This window comes from Phyllopteryx taeniolatus, chromosome 16 (assembly GCF_024500385.1).
Source record: "Phyllopteryx taeniolatus isolate TA_2022b chromosome 16, UOR_Ptae_1.2, whole genome shotgun sequence".
Lineage (NCBI taxonomy): Eukaryota > Metazoa > Chordata > Actinopteri > Syngnathiformes > Syngnathidae > Phyllopteryx > Phyllopteryx taeniolatus.
This window is the reverse complement of record NC_084517.1, coordinates 10,359,329-10,382,065: the sequence shown is the minus strand read 5'-3', so window position 1 is coordinate 10,382,065 and position 22,737 is coordinate 10,359,329. Positions and strand designations below refer to the sequence as shown.

General features: G+C 41.8%; 1 protein-coding gene across 8 annotated transcripts in view; it reads right to left on the bottom strand.

Annotated features, from left to right (window-relative positions):
• The window catches only part of ep300b (E1A binding protein p300 b), a 38,733-nt gene that overhangs the window by 12,978 nt on the left and 3,018 nt on the right, over positions 1-22,737 (bottom strand). Inside the window, exons 2-20 of one of the 8 annotated variants that reach the window (XM_061748793.1) lie at positions 21,287-21,882; positions 20,428-20,607; positions 18,665-18,965; positions 18,043-18,156; positions 17,658-17,900; positions 16,641-16,740; positions 16,403-16,528; positions 16,098-16,215; positions 15,810-15,993; positions 15,176-15,253; positions 13,271-13,356; positions 10,285-10,437; positions 9,701-10,189; positions 9,354-9,590; positions 9,041-9,221; positions 5,925-6,076; positions 1,640-1,879; positions 1,437-1,525; positions 340-450 (exon numbers count right to left, since the gene is read on the bottom strand). In XM_061748793.1, coding sequence (XP_061604777.1) covers positions 340-450; positions 1,437-1,525; positions 1,640-1,879; positions 5,925-6,076; positions 9,041-9,221; positions 9,354-9,590; positions 9,701-10,189; positions 10,285-10,437; positions 13,271-13,356; positions 15,176-15,253; positions 15,810-15,993; positions 16,098-16,215; positions 16,403-16,528; positions 16,641-16,740; positions 17,658-17,900; positions 18,043-18,156; positions 18,665-18,965; positions 20,428-20,607; positions 21,287-21,882 — 3,778 coding nt within the window. Of the gene's footprint in view, positions 1-339; positions 451-1,436; positions 1,526-1,639; positions 1,880-5,924; positions 6,077-9,040; positions 9,222-9,353; positions 9,591-9,700; positions 10,193-10,284; positions 10,438-13,270; positions 13,357-15,175; positions 15,254-15,809; positions 15,994-16,097; positions 16,216-16,402; positions 16,529-16,640; positions 16,741-17,657; positions 17,901-18,042; positions 18,157-18,664; positions 18,966-20,427; positions 20,608-21,286; positions 21,883-22,737 lie in introns of all 8 variants that reach the window. The other 7 variants (XM_061748792.1, XM_061748794.1, XM_061748795.1 and 4 more) reach the window with 7 other exon arrangements.

The window sequence follows — 22,737 nt, the reverse complement described above, 5'->3', positions numbered from 1 at the left end:
AGTTTCTCTCATAAATATTGAATAAGTTTAATTTTTAAGATTGTCAGGCTATAAGGACAAATCCACCATTAAGACACCCCAGACCTAGGGATAATCTTATTGGACATAAGACGTTTGACGTCCTTGGTCAGGAAGGGGCAAAAGCCTGATTGTCGTTATACGTGTACTGGGCCTTAGAAAGGCTCAAAGAACACTTTGCAATTAAAAACTCAAAACAACATTTCCAAATAATGGCACTTTATGTCTGCTGCTGCTAAAGTCAGCTAGATCTAACCTAGATCAGCAGAGAATTGAGGCTCATCTGGACAAGTTACTTTGAAACTGAGGAAAGAAACTCACGTCTGAGGCTGGGAGGGGTCGTCACCCAGGGAGACGCTCTCGCCCTGGATTTCGTTGAAACACTTCTCACAGAAGTGGTACCTGTCAGCAAGAAGCCCATATTTTGGTGAACTACACCGTTCGCCATCAGCACAGCCAATCACAGAGAGGGCACGGAGAAGCAGCCGCCAATCAGGGCAGGGCAGGGCAGGCCAGGGGGCGTACACACAGGAGGAGGCAGAGGGCAAGGAAGGTCGTCGCCAGCAGCCAATCGTGACGCCGAAGTGTTGTGTGGGCAGGTGTTTTGATTTTGAGCATAAATTTCGGAGTGGATGATTGGTCACACCAAAGCAGGCCAATGCAGACATCACAAGCGTTAAAAAAAAGGGAGGGAGAGAAGGGAAGGGAGGGGTGGGGTAGGGAAGGGAGGTCAAAATGAATATTAAAAAAGCGTGAAATAAATCGATACAGATCAGACAGCGACAAAGGAGGTATTGGGTTGGGGGAGGAGTGAGGGAACATAGTGTGAACAACAATCAACAGAGGACAGAGAGCCAAGGCAAAGCAAAGATTAGCGTCAGACGTTCAGTGGTAAACAACATTACAGCAACATGAGAGACCACTAGGAGCTGTGGAGGAGGAAAGGGCTCAGTCTCCAAAACATGAGGGTGGATGAGGAGAAATATTATGGCTGAGCAACAAAAAGACCCATCATCCTTTCAGTTTTCTTATAAAGTGGGAACCCTTCCTCAGATGGTGACAAAGGTTGCCGCCACACTCCTTCAAGTGGTCGTCGTGTATTGAGCTTGTAAGCTCACTCACAGGGAAATGCAACAAGTAAGACAAATTAGCAACCAACAAGTCAGGAGCCCACTTTATGAATGGCAACACAATGAAAATCTAAATGGTGAGCTATGGAGATGGAAATGGTGGCAGGGTGATATTTGAAGCCAAATTAAAACCCATTTGTGATTGCACCACTTCAGGGATACTGAAGTGCAGGAAATATCTTTAGTGTGCAAAATACAAAAAGAACTTCACTTTACTGGTTGGATTGTTGCAGCTAGTGTTGTAAAAGTGTATGGGTGCTTGCACTCTAATGAGCAGACAGCCCTTACCTGTTCTGATAGCTAAAATAAGCAGCATCACGCTGGATGGTGCATAATTGTTTTCCATAGCAGCATAGAGTTTGGGGGGAAAACTCAAACTGGAACAATAAAGACAAAAAAAAAAGTTTGTTGTTTTTTTTTTTTTTTTTTTTTGCATAGTCACCATTGAATAAATGTTTGTACACCAATTAGATTAGCTGCTGTTTCCTCACCTTCCTTCCACAGCAATATCCTAGGCCCTGCATGACAGGATCAATCTCAGTCTCAAACACCTCAGCCAGCTTGGAGCAGTACTTGTACACACGGGATGTCTTGCGGTTGTACAACCAAGCGTTGTTGAACATCAGCCAGATATCCTCGACATACTGCCAAGGCTCTTGGTACTGCCCTGTGTCCAGTTTCCGCTTGATGGTTGACAGGTCCATGGGGTTCTTCACGATGTCAAAGTAGTCCTGGTTCGGAAAAGGCGCCGTCCGGTTTCAAAAGTCAGGTTGAGGTAAAAAGTGATTGAGGAGGTTGAAAGGAGGGTGAGAAGAGAGAGCACGTCCAAGAGGCCAAGATGAGGGAGATGGAGATCAAGAGTGCCATCATCAGCGACGTCAGGCATTGCAGTTGGACCAGAGTAGGGAGAGAAGAGGGTGCAGGGGGACAATGTTGTTGAGCACTGCAGAAAAGAGGGTTTGTGTGCAAACAGAGAGACATGACAACTTCGGCCCTCTAGCTCTTCGCTTTGCACCCTGGCGTATACGTTTCGGCCGATGCTGGAAACTGCGACCAGCCATGAGTCTGTAACTGCTCATATAGACATTTTATCAAAGTTGCCTACAGAAGGAGGATATTGTTTTTACATGCACTACTCGTAAAAACTTGGAAATATTGGGTGAAATTTCAGGATGAACCCAAACTGCACTATACACCTTACAGGTGACCTTGATTTGACCTTCTTGGATTTTTATTATGCACATGTCCAACTATTCAATGTTTCAGTACTTTTTGCGCAACTTTCTGTTCCCGAGCAAAGGAGCTGAACTGCAAAAATCACAACACGTGTATGAGCCATGAATGGACCAGTACATTTACTGTTTCAATTAGATTTGGTATTTAAAACAATCCTCTTCATCATGCTGTTCACATTTTGACATCATGAGACCAAGACGACACCTAACAGTTGAGCAACAGTACCTCGGCATTGGGAGGCTTCAAACAAGATGTTCACAGAGGAAAGCAGACATTGAGTCACAGAATGTCATCAGCAGGTCGCAACAGGGATACTGAGAGACTGAAAGAGTCACAGAAAGGCATAGAAGCAGAAGTCCTAGGAAATGTTCTTGGATCAAAGACCTTTTGTGAATTTTGCCATTCATCTCCTTGTTTAAGAACAGCAAGATGTGCAAAAAATATTGAAGCATTGAAATGTGTATTGAAATTGAAGCATTTAAATGTGCATTGAAATGTGTAAAAGTTAAGAGTAGCTCAAATTAAGTAAAGGTTAGAGTGCATTTTAGGTTCATTTTGAAATTCTACCCAAAAGCAGAATATATGTATCCCTAACTTTTTTTGAGTGATGTGTATTTTTGCAACTGAAACCTGCCTTATGATCCTCCTAATGATTTGAAAATAAAGTTTACTCAAAGCCCTCGCAGCTTTCAGGGATGCAAAGTCAAAGGGGTGCAAAACTAAGAACAAAACCGGGCAAACCGCAAAAAGCAGACAGAGCGTTATGATTTTTGGCAACATTGTGATTGACATTAACAGCGCCAGCAGCGTGGGTGGCATCATGGTGGCGTAGGTCAAGCCAACTGTGCTGAGGTGAAGCAAATATAGTGACACAATTTTTTCAGTTTTAGAGCAGTTTTTCCCCCTGTCATCCAATAATTTGGAACAGAGATTTTGTGGTTATCCAACCAAATTATTAGAGTGGTTGTGAGTTCCAAAGAGCAGGGTTGAGTTGCCACGGAAAGATCAGTTTGGAAAAATACTCTGATCTTTTTTTGTGGAGCAACTCAAATGAACGAACAATGATTATGCATTAAAAATTCTACCTATGGACTCAAATACATAATACCAAATGTATTTGGAAATTGTCATATGTATTTATACCAACATAAAGCACATTTTAAAAGGGTCTGTTAATGTCAGCTGGTCGTGCCTGTTGATGAATATTATCAGTTTCACATTAAACAATGTCTGTCGGGAAAGTCACACACAATGTACTCAATTACTGCCCCGCCTTTACGCACTGCCTACTAACACACTGCTACTGGTGAGGAACTGAACTAGAAAAGCAAGCAATGGAACACAAGATTGAACGACACAAATTATGATTCACTAAAGCCTAAAAAAACGATTTCAAAATTGGAAAAAGGCAAATTAATCAATGTGATGAATGAAAGCAATTGGCTTATGAACATGAACAAGCTGTTCCCATGATTTCATGTCACAAATAGTATACTAAATACTATCAACTTGTGTTAAACAACCTTTAACACCGTTCATTAAGGGCCACTGGAGGCTCAGGACATCAATATCAATTTTTGTGTGTACCTACCTACCTACCTAATAACTTCAATGTAACAATAGTCATTGCCTAGTTGTGCACTGTATCAATTAATTAAATGTTCATAAGAGTAATTGCTTTGATTTACAGATATATACAGTGGGTATGGAAAGTATTCAGACCCTCTGAAATGTTTCACTCTGTCATATTGCAGCCATTTGCTAAAATCATTTAAGTTCATTTTTCCCCCTCAATGTGCACACCGCACACCATATTGACAGAAAAAACGGAATTGTTGAAATTTTTGCAGATTTATTAAAAAAGAAACTGAAATATCACACAGCCATAAGTATTCAGACCCTTTGCTGTTACACTCATATTTAACTCAGGTGCTGTCCATTTCTTCTGATCATCCTTGAGATGGTTCTACACCTTCATTGGAGTCCAGCTGTGTTTGATAATACTGATGGGACTTGATTAGGAAAGCCACACACCTGTCTATATAAGACCTTACAGCTCACAGTGCATGTCAGAGCAAATGAGAATCAAGGTCAAAAGGAACTGCCTGAAGAGCTCAGAGACAGAATTGTGGCAAGGCACAGATCTGGCCAAGGTTACAAAAAATATTCTGCTGCACTTAAGGTTCCTAAGAGCACATAATCTTTAAATGGAAGACGTTTGGGACGACCAGAACCTTTCGGAGAGCTGGCCGTCTGGCCAAACTGAGCAATCAGGGGAGAAGATCCTTGGTGAGAGAGGTAAAGAAGAACCCAAAGATCACTGTGGCTGAGATCCAGAGATGCAGTCATGAGATGGGAGATAGTTCTAGAAAGTCAATGATCAATGCAGCCCTCCACCAGTCGGTGCGTTATGGCAGAGTGGCCCGACGGAAGCCTCTGCTCAGTGTAAGACACATGAAAGCCCACATGGAGTTTGCTAGAAAAACACCTGAAGGACTCCAAGATGGTGAGAAATAAGATTATCTGGTCTGATGAGACCAAGATAGAAATTGTTGGCCTAAATTCTAAGCGGTATGTGTGGAGATAACCAGGCACTGCTCATCACCTGTCCAATACAGTCCCAAGAGTGAAGCATGGTGGTGGCAGCATCATGCTGTGGGGTTGTTTTTCCAGCTGCAGGGGACAGGGAGACTGGTTGAAATCAAAGGAAAGATGAATGCGGACAAGTACAGGGATATCCTGGATGAAAACCTTCTCCAGAGTGCTCAGAACCTCAGACTGGGCCGAAGGTTCACCTTCAAAAAAGACTGACCCTAAGCACACAGCTAAAATACCGAAGGAGTGGCTTCAGAACAACTCTGTGACTGTTCTTGAATGGCCCAGACAGAGCCCTGACTTAAACCCAATTGGACATCTCTGGAGAGACCTGAAAATGGCTGTCCACCAACGTTCACCATTCAACCTGACAGAACTGGAGAGGATCTGCAAGGAGTAATGGCAGAGAAACCCCAAATCCAGGTGTGAAAAACACCATTCCCAAAAAGACTTATGGCTGTATTAGCTCAAAAGGGTGCTTCTACTAAATACTGAGCAAAGCGTCTGAATACTTATGGCTGTATGATATTTCAATTTTTCTTTTTTAATAAATCTGCAAAAATTTCAACAATTCCGTTTTTTTCTGTCAATATCGGGTGTTGTGTGTACATTAATGAGGGAAAAAAAATACTAAAATGATTTTAGCAAATGGCTGCAATATAACAAAGAGTGAACATTTTAAGGGACTGAATACTTTCCGTACCCACTAGATGTTGGAAAGAGACAGCAACACAGATCCAAATCTCATTTTCTTAACATCTGACATGCAATAGAAATAAAAGAATGAAAGCACTGTATGCAGATTGTCAACAAATGCATTTCAAACACTCAATAGCTCTGACAAAAATGAAAAACTATAGAAAGCCTGAAAGATGAAAAATATGACAACAAAAAAACTAGTTTTAGAGGAGTTGAAGCAAAATGGCAGCCAGTGCAGTCCCTTACCAGGTTAGTTTTGTTACTAGTTCGAATACGTACGGGTATTCCCAGTAACTGGGGGTCCACCGGCTGACGGAAGGGGAGGGACTCTGGGTCCTGCCGGTACAGAGCCTCCAAGGTGGGCATCAGAGCCTGACGCAGCTCCTCTGGCTTAAAGACTGGATCAAAGGATAGCAAGAGCAACAAATAAAACAAAGGGAACAAAGAAAACAAAAATTAACCGCAACACGTAGCTGCGATAAAGAAGCTGGCTACAAGGATAAATGCCTCTGCTGACAAGTGAAAATTCCCATAGCTTCGTTCATAGAGGTGGGAACATTTCACCACCTCACAATTCAGTTCAATTATGTTTCAGAGAGCTACAATTCAATTATTGTTGCATCTTTATGCACCTTGAATTGATGCATTGTTTTATAGAAATCTATTTTTTCCCCTCACTACTACGAAGTACTTCAAACGCAGTATTGGTTAATAGTACCAATTTTTAGATTTACAACCCCAATTCCAATGAAGTTGGGACGTTGTGTTTAACATAAATAAAAACAGAATACAATGATTTGCAAATCATGTTGAACCTACATTTAATTGAAAACACTACACAGACAATATATTTAATGTTCAAACTGATAAACTATTGTTTTTAGCAAACAATCATTAACTTAGAATTTTATGGCTGCAACACGTTCCAAAAAATCTGGGACAGTGTCATGTTTACCACTGTGTTACATCACCTTTTCTTTTAACAACATTCAATAAACTTTGGCCACTGAGGATACTAATTGTTGAAGCTTTATAGGTGGAATTCTTTTCCATTCTTGCTTGATGTACAGCTTCAGCGGTTCAACAGTCCGGGGTCTCCGTTGTCGCATTTTACGCTTCATAATGCGCCACACATTTTCAATGGGAGACTGGGTCTGGACTGCAGGCAGGCCAGTCTAGTACCCGCACTCTTTTACTACGAAGCCACGCTGTTGTAACACGTGCAGAATGTGGTTTGGCATTGTCTTGCTGAAATAAGCAGGGGCATCCATGAAAAAGACATTGCTTGGATGGCAGCATATGTTTCTCCAAAACCTGTATGTACCTTTCAGCATTAATGGTGCCTTCACAGATGTGTAAGTTACCCATGCCATTGGCACTAACACAGCCCCATACCATCACAGATTCTGGCTTTTGAACTTTGCATCCATAACAGTCCAGATGGTTCTTTTCCTCTTTGGCCCAGAGGACACGACATCCACAATTTCCAAAAACAATTTGAAATGTGAACTCGTCGGACCACAGAACACTTTTCCACTTTGCATCAGTCCATCTTAGATGAGCTTGGGCCCAGAGAAGCCGGCGGCGTTTCTGGGTGTTGTTGATTAATGGCTTTTGCTTTGCTGTTTCAAATTGCACTTACGGATGTAGCACCAAACTCTTTTTAGTGACATTGGTTTTCTGAAGTGTTCCTTAGCCAATGTGGTGATATCCTTTACACATTGATGTTGGTTTTTGATGCAGTGCCGCCTGAGGGATCGAAGGTCACAGGCATTCAATGTTGGTTTTCGGCCTTGCCGCTTTCAAGCAGTGATTTCTCCAGATTCTCTGAACTTTTTGATGATATTATGGGCTGTAGATGATGAAATCCCTAAATTCCTTGCAATTGTACGTTGAGGAACATTGTCCTTAAACTGTTCGAGTATTTTCTCACGCACTTGTTCACAAAGAGGTGAACCTCGCCCCATCTTTGCTTGTGAATGACTGAGCAATTCAGGGAAACTCCTTTTATACCCAATCATGGCACCCACCTGTTCCCAATTAGTCTGTTCACCTGTGGGATGTTCCAAACAGTTCTTTGATGAGCAACTTTCTCAGTCTTTTTTGCCACCTGTCCCAGCTTTTTTGGAACGTGTTGCAGCCATAAAATTCCAAGTTAATGATTATTTGCTAAAAACAATAACGTTGATCAGTTTGAACATTAAATATTTTGTCTTTGTAGTGTATTCAATTAAATATAGGTTGCACATGATTTGCAAATCATTGTATTCTGTTTTTATTTATGTTTAACACGTCCCAACTTCATTGGAATTGGTGTTGTATTTACTTCCATCATATTCTCTTAAGTGGAGGCACGGTGGACGACTGGTTAGAGCGTCAGCCTCACAGTTCTGAGGACCCGGGTTCAATCCCCGGCCCCGCCTGTGTGGAGTTTGAATGTTCTCCCCGTGCCTGGGTGGGTTTTCTCCGGGCACTCCGGTTTCCTCCCACATCCCAAAAACATGCATGAATTGGACACTCTAAATTTCCCATAGGTGTGAATGTGAGTGCGGATGGTTGTTTGTTTGTATGTGCCCTGCGATTGGCTGGCAACCAGTTCAGGGTGTACCCCGCCTCCTGCCGGATGACAGCTGGGATAGGCTCCAGCACGCCCGCGACCTTAGTGAGGAGAAGCGGCTCAGAAAATGGATGGATGGATATTCTCTTAAGTGTCTGTAATTAAGCTTATAGCATTAAATATATGTATTGGGCTCTAGCACTCCCTTATCACACACAAATCAATTCATTCATCTCGTGATTTCATATCACACACAAAGTTGAAGCGCACGCTCTGTGACATGACATCACTGACGTTTGAGGATGGTCACCTTCCTCAGAGCCACACACAGACCAACATCTAGAAAAATGTCACAACTCACCATGTTTTCTAGTTTTCCTGCTTTGGGTTTGACATCGCGTAATGCAATTGTTGGACTTAAATATATATTCATTATGCTAGTGAGAAGTGCTACGAGGAGGAGCTGGGTGCACCACTGGCTAGAGAGACACGAGTGATTTACATGACGTCAAAATCATAATTTTAATTTGCCCAAAATTAATATAGGTGACAATTATTCACTCAAATGGATTGTTATGTTGGCACCGTGGTTCCTATATATAATTATGTATTGTTTCTAATTATATGCCCCTTTATGAATGTATTGCAAGTTATTTCACAGACCCACAGGATTCCCAAGACCCAAAAGTGGCTACATCTACATAACAATGCATCTAAGAATCCAATATTTCTCCCACAACAGTTACCTCATGTTATGTAATTAATGGTTGCTGTCATCATAGTGAAAAATAAGTACTGCACTTACTTTTCTTCTTGCTCTGAGTGCTGGCTGGGGAAGCTACAGAAGCCTCATCTTGCTCTTTGGGCTCTTTTTTAACCTCTGGCTTTTTATCTTCCCCAGTTTCCACTGACGAAGACACAGAGGATGAAGATGTGTCCATGGCCTCTGCTTTACACCCTTCTTCTGATAATTTTTCTTTTTTTATCTGGTGTAAAGAAATTATTTATTCTTCTCTGTTGGAAACTGATGAAAAATGCATGCCACCACATTTAACTAAAAAGAAACCGACTGGGAACATCTGTGATGGTTAAGGCTTTTGTGGCTTACAAACACTTACATCAAACTTCTCCTCCGCTTTAACGTCAGGCTCAACTTTGCCCGTCTTTCCCAGACACTTGCCCTCTCCTTGAGTTTCATCTCCTTCGTCCTCTTCTTCCTCCTGTTTTTTCACTTCCATTTTGATATCCTCTTGGATGGGAGCAGGGCCAAGCTGTGAGCTTGGCTCAGTACTGCTGCTGACTGAGGCTGGTGAAGACACCTGAACATCTGCTGTTACAGGTGGCTTCGGAGACAGCTGCGAAAGGAAGGAGGGAACAGATGATAAAACTGCTCTTTGTAGATTTTTTTTTCAAAAGTGTGTGTGTTTGTATGGGGGTGGGTGTTTAAGTAGAGAAAAATACTTACTGGTGTCGGGGGCAGCTGCAGTGGCACATGTGCATTCTGGATAGGCACCAAAGAAGCCTGACCTGCCTGGAGGCCTGACGTAGTCACACCCCCAAGGGTCTGCTGTGGAAGCTGAATAGCCTTCTCAGAGCTCCCCACCTGCCCTGATGGTTGCTGCGGCTGAGATGCTTGCTGTTGATGCTGAGGAGGCAGCTGGGGTGTACCCGGGGTCTGTGGCTGTGGTGTCTGAGAACGAGGTATGGTGGGAGCTGTCTGATGAGGTTGAGGTGTTAAGCTGCGTGCTGGTGAGGGAGAGTTTGTTCGGATGGGTGGGCAGTGAGGAAATGTGTTGGGCTGGTTTGACGTGGAGGATGGAGGCAAGTTGGGCAGAGGCCCTTTACCACAGACAGTCCCCACAGAGCCGCCAGAGGCTGCAGAGCCAGGGGCAGGGGTAGCAGACTGGGCTGAAGGGCTGCCGGCAGGGAGCGAAGGCGGAGTTGACATCTGGTTCTGCTGCAGAAGACACAAAGATTAAGCAGAAGATTGCAAGAAGAAAGCCACAATGCGTCTTCATGCTCTCATGATCTCTGGCCCTAAATCTTTACCAGCGGCACTGCAGCCTGAGATCCTGGCTGGTTCACGCCAACAGGACCAGAACCAAGACCAGGACTTGACCCAGGAAACTGGCTTGGTGGGAGGTACTGGTTCTGTAACTGCGTGACATTTGGCTGACCCATCCTTGCTGATCCCATACCCATCTGTAAAGGAGGCGATAAAAGTGTTGGTTAAACATACAATTCCATCTCATTTATTGAAAGCCTTTTTTTCTTATCACACATTTTTTGATGAGATTTTAACTCCAAATAAATAAAATCACACAGACTGCTGCAAGACAAAACGGCATCTTCTTCTATATCAGGGTTGGCACTAGGTCATGAAACCTCTCAGCCAATGCGGCTAAACTGCATAGGAATCTTCGAACCCCACTTGTGTATACTTAGCCACAGCATCACGTGTGTTAATGTGGCTAAACCTTTAGCCACACTTAGCCAGTCCTTGTCACTGGGAAGCCAATAAGCTTGTAACATGTGGGGAAATCAGAACAACCTTGTCTTCAATCAGAACTAGGGCTGAACGATTTGGGAAAATACTTCCGAGGTTGTCATTTTTACTACTGAATTGTAAAAAGAAAAACCTTCCATCAAATTAACTAGCCTTTACACGATCAGGATTTTTGGGAGCCATCACCGAGTTTAAAAAAACGATCACAAGATGGAGGAATGTGTCTCTTTAAATGACCTGTTCATTTTCTGTATATATTTGTGTACTTAATTGCTCAAAAAATTATGTTTACAATAAATAATGTATCTTTGTTCCTCTATTTATGCCAGTGAGGCATAGTGACAGACAGAACAAATGAATGGTCTTCTATTAGATGGCAGGAAGTAAATACAGTAATTAATGTATCCACTTTTTGTGACATTTTTGTTTGTTGGTGTGCCGTGAGATTTCTCAATTGTAAAATATGTTCCTTGGCTCCATAAAGGTTGGAAATCACTGCTATAGTCAGATCGTGTATTCTAATCAGTCAGATCAAACCAACATTACATGACAGAAATAATGGGTGCTAACCTACTTTAATTAAATTACTTAATTTTTATTAAATTACTTCACCGAAGTAGTTTCACACCGAAACTTTAGAGCATGATTCGACAGAACGGCGGCATGTTTACGTCCAACCGTTCGTGGTACCACTAGCTTGCTAGGCTACATAACATTTTATTGCCTGCTTGCGAGCCGTATCGTATTAAAAGTACGTGAACATACCTCAAGCAAGCCTTAAACAAACGTCCTCTCCTGTCCTGAGCACCGGTGACCACAAACACGTTTTTCCGCATTTTGTCCTTGTAATACAAAGTCGGCGCGCTCCACTCTTGTTGTCGTCGCCACGGTAACGAGTGTATCCGGTCGCATTTGAGTTGACAAGATAAAGCCCAATGATCGTAAAAACACGGGATGCGGTGGTATCGGAATACAAGATTTTATTGCAGTAGTCTGACAGTGCAATCGTGAAAGAGCAAATTTGTCTTGTAGTTTGACATTGGCATTACGTGTTGTCTGTCTCAGACGTGTTGCCTGTTCCACACCGCCGACATGTTGTTTTATTTTTCATTTTTTTAAAATAACTATTGGCCATCAGATATTTCCAATACTACGTCAAAAGACACGCGACAAGGCAAAAAATAAACTAGCTTTTGGATTCAAATATACTGTGCACGCGGCGATGCGGAGTAAATGTCTTTTGCAGAGCCAATCAATGACGTCATTGATCGGATCGGCGAATTATGACATTAAAGCCGATCAGCATAAAATGCTAAATATCGGCCGATACCGATCAGCCCGATAAAATCGGTGTAAAGTCTAAAATTAACTTCATGCCTTGTAAAAATGTAATACTGTACAATGATGCTCTTGCCAGTAGCAGTAACACTGGTGTCAGCAGAGTGTAGTGATAAAGAAAAAAAATTTCATCACCAAGATTTTATTATAAAAGCGGTTGAAATGGTAAACTACATTAAATGTTGATTAATGTTCTTATTAATTACAGTAAAGGTGTTGAGATTATTCACTGGTTATTTAATAATTCTCAAGAAGGATTTTAAGGACTTTATTTAACTCAGGAAATAGGAGAGTTCTCAATTTCAAATTATTTACTTGAAGATATGAATATTCTAAATCTTTAGTGGAAAATATTTAAGAAATCGAAATCTGGTACAATCTGAAAGCAGGATAACGTGGTCTAAATTTCATAACTCCCCTTTTGTCAAAATTGAACTAAAGTACAATACTTCAGTTAATATTGATGTAGGGGGTGGGGGCAGCATGATAACCAAATTGGGATTAGCGGCTTGTGCATTGATGAAGAAGGCAGCTAGGTAGCGCTGAGAACTAATGTGAACTGCAGGACACATTGGCCATCGACACTTCAAACGTATGTTGTGGTAATATGCTTCAATTAGGTGCCAACTGGCATCGGGTCTTCCTTGACGTGCCGCTCCCTGCACCTGGGAAACCCTGTGAGCCTGCCTGCTTAAGGAGCAGCGGCTGGACGGCGGCTCTCCCGAGTACGCACTTGGTGATGAATTGAAGCATTTTACGAAGTGGGGGGAAAAAAATTAACCACTAACACCGTTAACAAACTTGACACACAGCAAAATGAGAGCACTCAACTTCTCAGGAAGGGCTTTTGATGCGGGGGATTTTGATTTGCCAGCGTAGCGAACGTGGGCAATATTTGCTTCACCATATCCTGTTTCAATTGGCCACTGGTGAGGTGGCGAATGGGCAGCGTGAACACTGTATATATTTATTATTTATTTATGTATTTATGTATTTATTTATTTATATATTTATATATTATGTATTTATTATTTTACATCCATAACTTTGGTTCTTAGTTTTTCTGATGCATTTCAGAAACCTCATCTACATAGATTTCAGCAAAGATGATTTGTGTCGTTTTTTCATGTATTCTTACATTATACCATAAAATAGATCAGAGATGGTGATTTTAGATGCAGTGATACCAACCTGGTTCATTGGAGCATTGAGTGGAAGCGGAGGTGTCGACCTTTGACCCATTGACTGCATCCCCATCTGGCCAAACTGGTTAATTCCTAGATGGAAACGAGGAAATGAGTGAAAGGGGAAAAAAATCCAAGGCAACATTTTACAGTCACATTTAGAATGTGGGACGAAAGGACGAAACAACATTGATCAAAAATACTGATGCAGACCTGGGTGCAGTGAATAGAGACAATACAAAGAACAAAGGGTGATAGCATTGCTAGGAGGTACAAAGTGAGGTCACATTAACATATATTGAAAAGCATAATAAGTACGCCTGTCACGATAATGTTTTAAGACGATATATTTTGCCAAAATCTATCACAGTAAATGAGAATATTTTTTAATGCCTCTGAAATCAAATTAAACTATCATTTATTTGCTTTTAAATCAGTATTGTTGTAATTATTATTATAATATATAGAATTTCCTTTCTTGTTTCTCTATTAAATTGTTTTTCTTTACTCTGTGATATGGATCCCACTGGGTCTGAAATAGAGAGCTGCAAGTCTAGCCTGGTTTATGGACCGCTTTATTCTGATTATAATCGGTTTAGAAGCCAAAACTGTAATAAAAAGATGGCTATAAACACCTCAATCTGAATAAAAAGGCTGAATCCGAATGCAATTTCATTTGGTTTCACAGGAGCGGAATATTCCATTTGCCAAACTGATTAGAAGTAAATTTTTGCTGTGTGAACCGTCATTCGGAATAGAGCAATGAAAAGCCATAAAAGACATAAATCCGCAGTGACGTTTACACACAACGTAAATATGCCGGCTCCTGACACACCTTGTATGCGATGATCTTGTTTTTAACTACCTATAAGTTGTTTTTATGAAGCGTATTTTTTTAAATAAATGTATAAAAACAATCCCAACTACTGTGCTGAATAGACGACGGGCCTCCATCTTGATAAATGACGTGACGTTCATGACAAAGTGCACGTGCCACACGGCTGTTCCAACTTAATCTAGTGTGCATGTGTACACCCGGTCGGAATAGACCACATTACATGTAAACAGTTGACCAGAGATCTTTAATCGAAATGACTTCAATTGGAATGACAAAAAAGTCTCCATGTAAACCCGGCTACTGTGTGGTTGGTCCGCTGAAAATGAGACCGACACCTGCTAATCAAATATACGTTGACGTTCGCTGTAGTCAACTACTGGCTGAATAAAGTGTGCCACTGAGGTTATGCTTAATAAACAGTTAATGTTCCTGTGTTTGTGTTAATTGGGGACTAACACACACACACACAACAACTCGGAGCGAAGCGATGTTTTAAACATCATTGTGGTGGAGCGAGCTGTTTAGCTCCTTAACTCGTGGGCTACCGAACACAACAAACAGTTCAATTTCCCTTAAGTGTCTCTGTTGTGTGGATCTACGCGCTGCACATGGAGCAAGGCTGTAGAGTATTGGACCAAGCCAACACCGGCAAGAGTGTACCGGTCCGCAGGCGTTCCATGAGCCCACTAGTGGCTAATGACACAGTCCTCCAACTCTGTTGGCTCAATGTGTGATCCACACAGCGGAGGACCACAACAATGACAATTAATCAAGTCTGGAAAAACTATCATGTCCGTTTTATTTATCGAACGATAAGTTGATATAGTAATTATCGTAACAGGCCTAATAGAGTAGATAAGAGTAAATTCACAGATTTTCTTGTGGTGTTTGATACTAAGACAGTGAAGAAACCCTTTTTGCCTCTATCTCTGGCACACATAGCACATAAAAGTTGGCACATTAGAATCCATAAATTCAACATTATCTTTTGATAATCTAATCATAAATGTCGATACGTTCCCCTGCTGCTCTATGTGCGTTTGAAATGCTTCCACAGAAGTTGAAGAGACTCACCTGCTGGGTTCTGCATCCTGTTAGCCATCTGATTTGGTCCTCCAGGTCGTATCATGGACGGATCAGCATGAGGACCATCTGACAGGGCGAAAATTTGTTACAAAAACCCTACATTTTATTTTCAGTATCACACAATACCAGGAGCAACACAAGACTAAATGAAGGGCATGTCTTCCTCCACACTTCCACCAGTAACAACTAGACTTTACAACGATTTTATCGGCCTGATCGGTATCGCCCGATAATTAGCATTTTATGCTGATCGGCTTTAATGTCATAATTCACCGAACTGATCGGGTCCGCTTTAATTTTCTGTCACTATGCCTCACTGGCAGAACTAGAGGAACAAAGATACATTATTTATTGTACATATAATGTTTTGAGCAATTAAGTACACAAGTATATACAGCAAATGAACAGGTCATTTAAATAGACACATTCCTCCATCTTGTGATGGGATCAGTGATCGGTTATCGTTTTTTTAAATCGTCCCCAAAAATCCTGATAAAGGCTAGTAACAACATATTTTTCAATTACCTGATTTACTTGGAGATTTCAGGATTATGATTTGCATTATCACAGATACTGATTCACAGAGAACCATTTGAGAAGTAAAAATGGTGTGTGTATTTACTTAGAGGTGGCCCTGGGGCCATGGGGGGCTGACCCAGGCTGAGAGGCCCCTGTGGGAAGCCTGAGGTGGCCAAGCCAGGTTGACCTGGCATCATTCCCTGCTTTTGGAGACGTGTCCTCCTCTTCTCCTCAAGCTCCTTTTGGATCTTGTAGATCTTCTCTGCCAGGAGGTGGTAGTACTCCGCCTTGAGAAGAGTAGCAGACAGAAGGAAGGATGCATAAATAATGATTGACAACAACTTTTTTCATGCGCTTATTGGATACAAAGGTAAGTGTTGGTGTTGCTTACCCTACTGTTGGCTGACTCATACATGTCCCCCTCTACTTTTCGAGCATATGCCACCAGATTTTCCATCCGCCGGTCCTTCAGAGCAGCTGGGTCAGGAGTGGGAAAGATGGCCTGCACCCTGCTCAGAAACATACACAAAAGTAAATTCTGACTTGTCCTACTGTTTAAAAGTGAAATTGATTAAATATATTTAAAATGTCCTCAAATTTGTTTTGGCTTATATAAGTGACAGCAAACTGCTCAGATTGGAGTATTACAATCTTTTTAGGGTGAGGGAGAGATGTTTCAATAAGCAGCAGACTCACAGTTTATGCACAAGGTGGTTGCGCAGGTCTTGCGTGATGTCTTCATGCCAAGACTTCCTCATAGCTGCTGAAGGAGGAGCTGCAGTAGGCATGGATCCCAGGTTCCCCACACCATCGCTCATCAAACTGTGGTGAAGGCCACAGGCGATTGGAGGGGCGACAACATTCAGAATGTTGAGCATATGCAGTCTGGTTTAAGAATAGGTAAACAGGTGACACCAATATCAGGCAGTCCTACCTCTGAGCATTTAAAGTATTTTGCAACATGGCATCTGGAAGCAGGGATGCCTGATGGTTAGGGGGCTGCACGCCACCATTCACTCCTATTGAATTTCCTCCTGGGTAGAGATATTTACAGAATATCATCCATCCATTTTCCGTATATGCCTTTTAAATTAGTTAAGCCCTTAGGGACTCAATCAGTACTATACAGCAGTACCTAGTTTTTTTTTTTTTTTTAGATAAGCTGTCCCTTTGCCAATTTTTTGCTTTGACTTGTAAGCAAAACATTTGCGATACAAGCATTAGATGGTGGCTGCAAACTTCACAACAAGCAGCAGTTTGGCAGACAGTAAACAATGCTCCCCACCCCCCAAAAAAGAGGCTGTGTGCTTGTTTGAAGCTCTTTGTTACTCCCAGTTCAAGTTTACTGTAAAACTAAACTTAAAAAGATTTACGTTGGGTATTTAACCAAACCACATAAGTTTTCCTAACAAACGTCTGCTAGCTTAATGCTTAACACAATATGAAAAACACCATAGAGGGGCTTACGAAACTAGCATTAATGTAGCCTTAGTTATAAAGTTTTAAGAAACAGCTATTACAACTCAAACGGGCAGGCAGCAACATATTTAGACAGACAATATAACAATTTTCAGGCAGATTGTATATTATTTATGCTCTTCGAAAAACAACAAATATTACTGAAGCTGAGGTTATAGTTGGTACCATCTTCATGTATTTATTATGTTTGCATTATACTGACTGTTTGTCCTGTTCAATTAACGGTTGAAAGCACATCAACGACTGTAGCTCTCCTTGTCCACATCCCAGGGCAGTACCTTAATTGCTCTACGTATTGTTTTCATTTTACTTGAGCAGCGGCGTACCTGAAGCTCGCTAGAAACTTGCTAGAAACTAATTTTGGCTTGCTACATAAAGCAGAAACATCGACCAAGCAACGTCTCGTAATTCAAAAGACAAGTCAAGGTAACACTGTATGTGAAAAATGCTCACAGAAGACAGACAAACTAACCCATGACATTCAGACTCCGCATCCCAGGTTGCCCCTGCATCCCCTGGTTTGGCATGTTGGCCTGGGGTGGCTGTTGCTGCATCTGGTTGCCCTGGTAGGTCAGACCAAGAGCAGCGTAGGCCCTCTCTATGGAGCTGGGGTCAATCTGATTTGGCGGATTCAGGTTTGGAGTATTAGACTGTCCACCTGGTACTCCTGAACCTATAGAATTCACCAAACCCAGGCCTGCACTGCTGACCAGAGCTGTGGTGATGGGAAGACAGATAAAGAGGACAAGATTGATGAGAAAAGAATTTTGGTTGACCAAGTGGCCCCCCAAGTCTGTCTTGTATTTTAAAAACAGACATACACATCCATCCATGCTCACACCATGAGGAAAACTCACATTGCTGGTTCCTTTTGTCTCCAGCGTTTTTCAAAGGCAGGCATACAGGACAGTCATGTCGCGTGCAGTTCTTCCAGTGAGAGATGATTTGTCTTGATGAGGCACAATGCGCCACTGGGACAAAAAAAGACAATAACGGAGACATGTTTCAAGAAAAGAATGAAATTGAAGGAAAATTATAACTGGGTGATGATTCAGGGGAAAAAAATGAAAATGCTAAATGTATTGATAAACTGATATGCAATATAAGATAATAGATTGTTCAACTTTCAAGACACTCAAACAATTACAACCAGTAAGTAAAACTGGGGACTCAGTGATGATATCAGTTTAACAACACAAAACTAGCAATTGGCTGTAATCAGGAGGTCCTTTGTCCCAACATCAATTAGACTGTTGAATGCCTCAATTGGGTGCAGTGGCTCAAGATTGGGGCCCATTTATTTACATCTAACATTTCAACTCAAGTATTGATTACTGGCTGGCTGTCTTATGGTGTATTCAGTATTATGTGTATGTGCATATGTATTTATTTGGGTCCATTGACTGTGAGCTGCCTGAATTTCCCCAACGGGACTAATAAAGTATTTATCTAGCCATCTATCCACCTATCTAAACTCACCCTGGCAAGACTTGCCAGCCTGGCAATGAGTCATGTGGTTCAGTACGTTCTTCATGGTGCGACAATGAGGCAGGTTGCACTGTCTCACTTCCCCGTTAGCCTGCTCCCTTCGCTGGCACTTATGTGCGTGGAGCAAAAGGACCAGCTGCTGTTGAATAAGCTTACGCTTCTCCGGGTCTGCTGTAGGGGGCGTTGTGCAGGGACCTGCCCCTACAGCACCGAGTCCAACCTGAGCCGCTCCCACTGCTGCTCCACCGACTGATACACCGCCAATGCCTGGAGGCTGCTGCTGCTGAGGCGTCTTGAGACAAGAGAACATGGAGTTTTAGATTGCTGACATTTTTTAGAAGGGGAGATTACAAGTGCCTGATATTTCACACTAGTGGTTTGGCAGAGCATAGCAGTGATCAGTGCCTCTGATGCTGTCTTCTCATTGGAGTAGAAGTTTACCCTGATAACTCAAGAAGCTTGCATGCAGCGACATTAAATAAGAAGTACAAGGCCTCTGGCCAAAAGCGAGCCTCATCACACTAAATGCATTTACTTCATCTCAAGACAAAAAACCTCCAGCACACAGTTCCCACTTGATTCTACAGGAAGGTGACATGCATTTAATCTGAAGCGGGAGGTCTTTTGGCAGGGTTCACCAACCAGTTTGAAACAGAGAAACCTCTTGGCTACTGATTAATTCGAAGGGGCTACCAGTTTGATATATACTTCTGAACTAACAAATGTGCTTAAACTACCTTTAATTATACATTATTATTAATAATTACTGATATTCATTGATATAAAGACACTGATCATGTTCATGATTTCTCACAAAAATTCTAAGCTATGATTTAACAAGGTTGGGCTCCAGATAAATATTAATATGCAACACTTTATTTCTATACATTTGTGCATGCGTTTACATTTTCAAATGATCACTTCTACAAGATTCCCAGGAAAGTCCCATCACTGCTGGGCTATTTTTATAATAGGCCCTTGATCTAGTCATGTGGTCCCTGGGCGCACCGTAGTGGCCGCAGGCCCCATGTTGTTGACCCCTGTTCAACGGCATAAAATAAATCATTTTAAAAAACCTCTGTCCCCATTCAACCACATTACAGTGGCTTATAGATATACTCTATGTCGGGCTAAAATACTTTAAATTGTCCAAAGGGACAGTGTAACATGAATGTACATATGAATGTGATGCTCCTTAGACAGCCTTAATGTCAAACATTCTTAAGACAGCATATCTTCTAAGAATGGTTGACTTCCAAAATTTCTCAAGGGATCAATAAAGTATCTAGCCACAAACCTGGTGGATGAAGACCAGTACTCACACACACTATCCACCCTCACACCACCTGCATATAATCATTCACCAGATCCTGACAGTGTAATTAAATTCAACCTTGCTTCGTGATGCACTTTTCAGCTCAAATCAAATGGTCTAAGAGTTTGAGTAGTGTGCATCCTTTCCCCAGTTGACTCTGAGTGAGAGGTGGGGTAACACTCACTGATCAACAGTCAATGTCAAAGTTGACACATAGAGGCAGACAACCATTAATATTCACAAATATGGACAATTTAAAGTATCCACTTAATCAAACAGAAAAAGCCACACTAGCACCGGTAGAATAGGTAAACTCCACACAGAAAGACCGCAGTCCAGAATGAAACGCAGGACCTGCCGTTAGGTCGTAGTTCTGACTTCTGGACCACGGTGCTTTACTGTAGTGAATAAAATATCTATTAAGAAAAAAAAGTCTCACCATTCCAGGAATGGTTTGCCCCGCTGGCACTTTCTTGTCCATGTTAAACTGGCTGGGCAAATTGTTGGCCATTCCGGCCTTATTCTGGAGTTGTGGGCTCAGCCCTGCTCCAGGCAGCCCCTGGCCAGCAGACTGACCATAGGGACCACCATAGGGGCCCATATTGGCAATCATATTCATCTGTCGGAGGTGAAGAGAAAACAAAGATATTAGAAGGATGAGAAAAGGGGGGACTGGTATGGAGCCAAAGCACAATGTGAAGTATGACATTGTTGGGACAACTTAATTCTCATTTTTAACGGGAGACATCCTATTACCACTACAATCAGGACATTTGGGAGAAAGAGAGTTTCTTCAGCATTTGGACCATCAGATCAAACACATTATTTAGGTTGCTGCAAGAAATCCTGTCTTTTGACAAAGATGCAAACAGTTAACGTCCTTCTCACAACTTTCATTTTCAGATATGTGTTGCAATGTATGGGAGATTAACAAGCAAGCAGGTTAACCAGCTGATAGCAATACATCAGAGAGTCGAACAAAACCACATCGCTGGTGAACCACAGACTCACAACAATGACAGGTCTACTTTGACCAACATCTTAAATGTGAAACTACATTTTTCTTAGGAACCCTTCATGATTTATCTACCAAAAGGTACTGTAGCCCCTTGATCTACATTGCTTTTGGCATCAAAATATTTAAAATTTCCTGCTGAACTATAGGTCTAATGAATAAAAGCTGTCCATTTTGATATTTATTCAGTGCTTTCTTTTGCAGCAATCCCTTACTTGACATATAAAAAGGTAGTCATTTGAGTAAACAACATTCATGATTCAGCAACTGAGAGTGTGTTTACCTTGTTCAGTGCTCCTGGCTGCTGTGGTCGTATACCTGGCTGACCACCGGAACCCATTTGCTGACCACCCTGCTGCTGCTGTAGGGTTTCAGCTAAAAGATTACTGTTGTTACCCATGCCTGCACTGCCCGGATAACCCATTCTTGACGAGCCGTTCAACACATGACCCGCCATCATGCCTTGCTGTTGCTGTCCATTGCTGCCCCTCTGGCCACCCATCATTGCAGTTACCCGATTCAGTGATGCAACCCCTCCAACCATCCCAACCTGCTGCATGAGTCCGGGTTGCTGCTGCTGGCCCTGGGGGGGTATGCCTTGAGGTGCACCAGGGGAGATGTTGACACCTCCCAATATGCCCATGGAACCCCCTAGTCCAGTAGTGTTGGAAGCAGGGCCAACCTGCTGTGAAGGCGCCCCAGTACGCAAAAGTTCAGACAACTGTTTATGTTTTGCAGCAGCATCCTGGCCTCCCATACCAATCCCTCCGAGACTGGTATGGAGTTGGTTGATGTCGCCTCCATTGGTCAGCCCCAGGTCTGAGGAGCTGATGAGCTCGTCTGGGAGGTCGTGCTCAAGGTCAAAGAGTGAACCAAAATCTAGAAGCAACAAAGTCACAATTTACCAACCAGTAAAATAAAGACAGTGATTAAACAGATATAGCCACCCTGTCAGTTTCAAAGCTTACAGAGATTTCCCATGTCTCACAGAGCTGACTCGCAAATGAAAACAGCTTATTTTCATTAATTTTATTTTTAATATCTGGACTGTAACTGTCTCTTAGCATTCAGTGATTTCTGAGCATCAGTTTATTGGCACATTTTATGTCATAAATGATGGCTCATGAAACAACTGAATATGTGAGAGGCCACAGGCAAAAACATTTTTAAGTGTATGCATTGGCTGTACTGTTACACAAAATAAGAGCATGGAATAAAGCCATAGAAATATGAGCATGTTTCAAAGTAAAGACCCAGGGACAAGATCCAGCTCGCCACATCATTTTATTTGGACTAAAATGTGTACCAAAATTGCAAATTGTCTTCACTTTTGATTACTGCATGCAGTGTTATGACAAGATGTATTTTTCAACCAAACCCCTTTCCTCATGTAAATTGAACAAGTTAAATTATTTTCCTTGACTTCTGATTTCCAAACTAGCTATCCATTATGTTCTGTATGTAATACTATGACAAGGCTACTATACATTTCACACCCCTGACTCAAGAAAATAAATATATAATATACATTCACAAACCCTTCATTGGTGTAATTTTTCCTTTTGTTGAATCTGAATCAAGTGTTGATATTTTAAAGCATAGATTTAAAGAGATGTGATTTACAGGGAGACAAGTGGAAAGTTTGGTGCAAAACGTAATTTATTTCAAAGAATAAGTTGTAGGAATTTATCTGATTCTTATCGACTGAATTTGTGAAATACTTGTGTTCTCCTA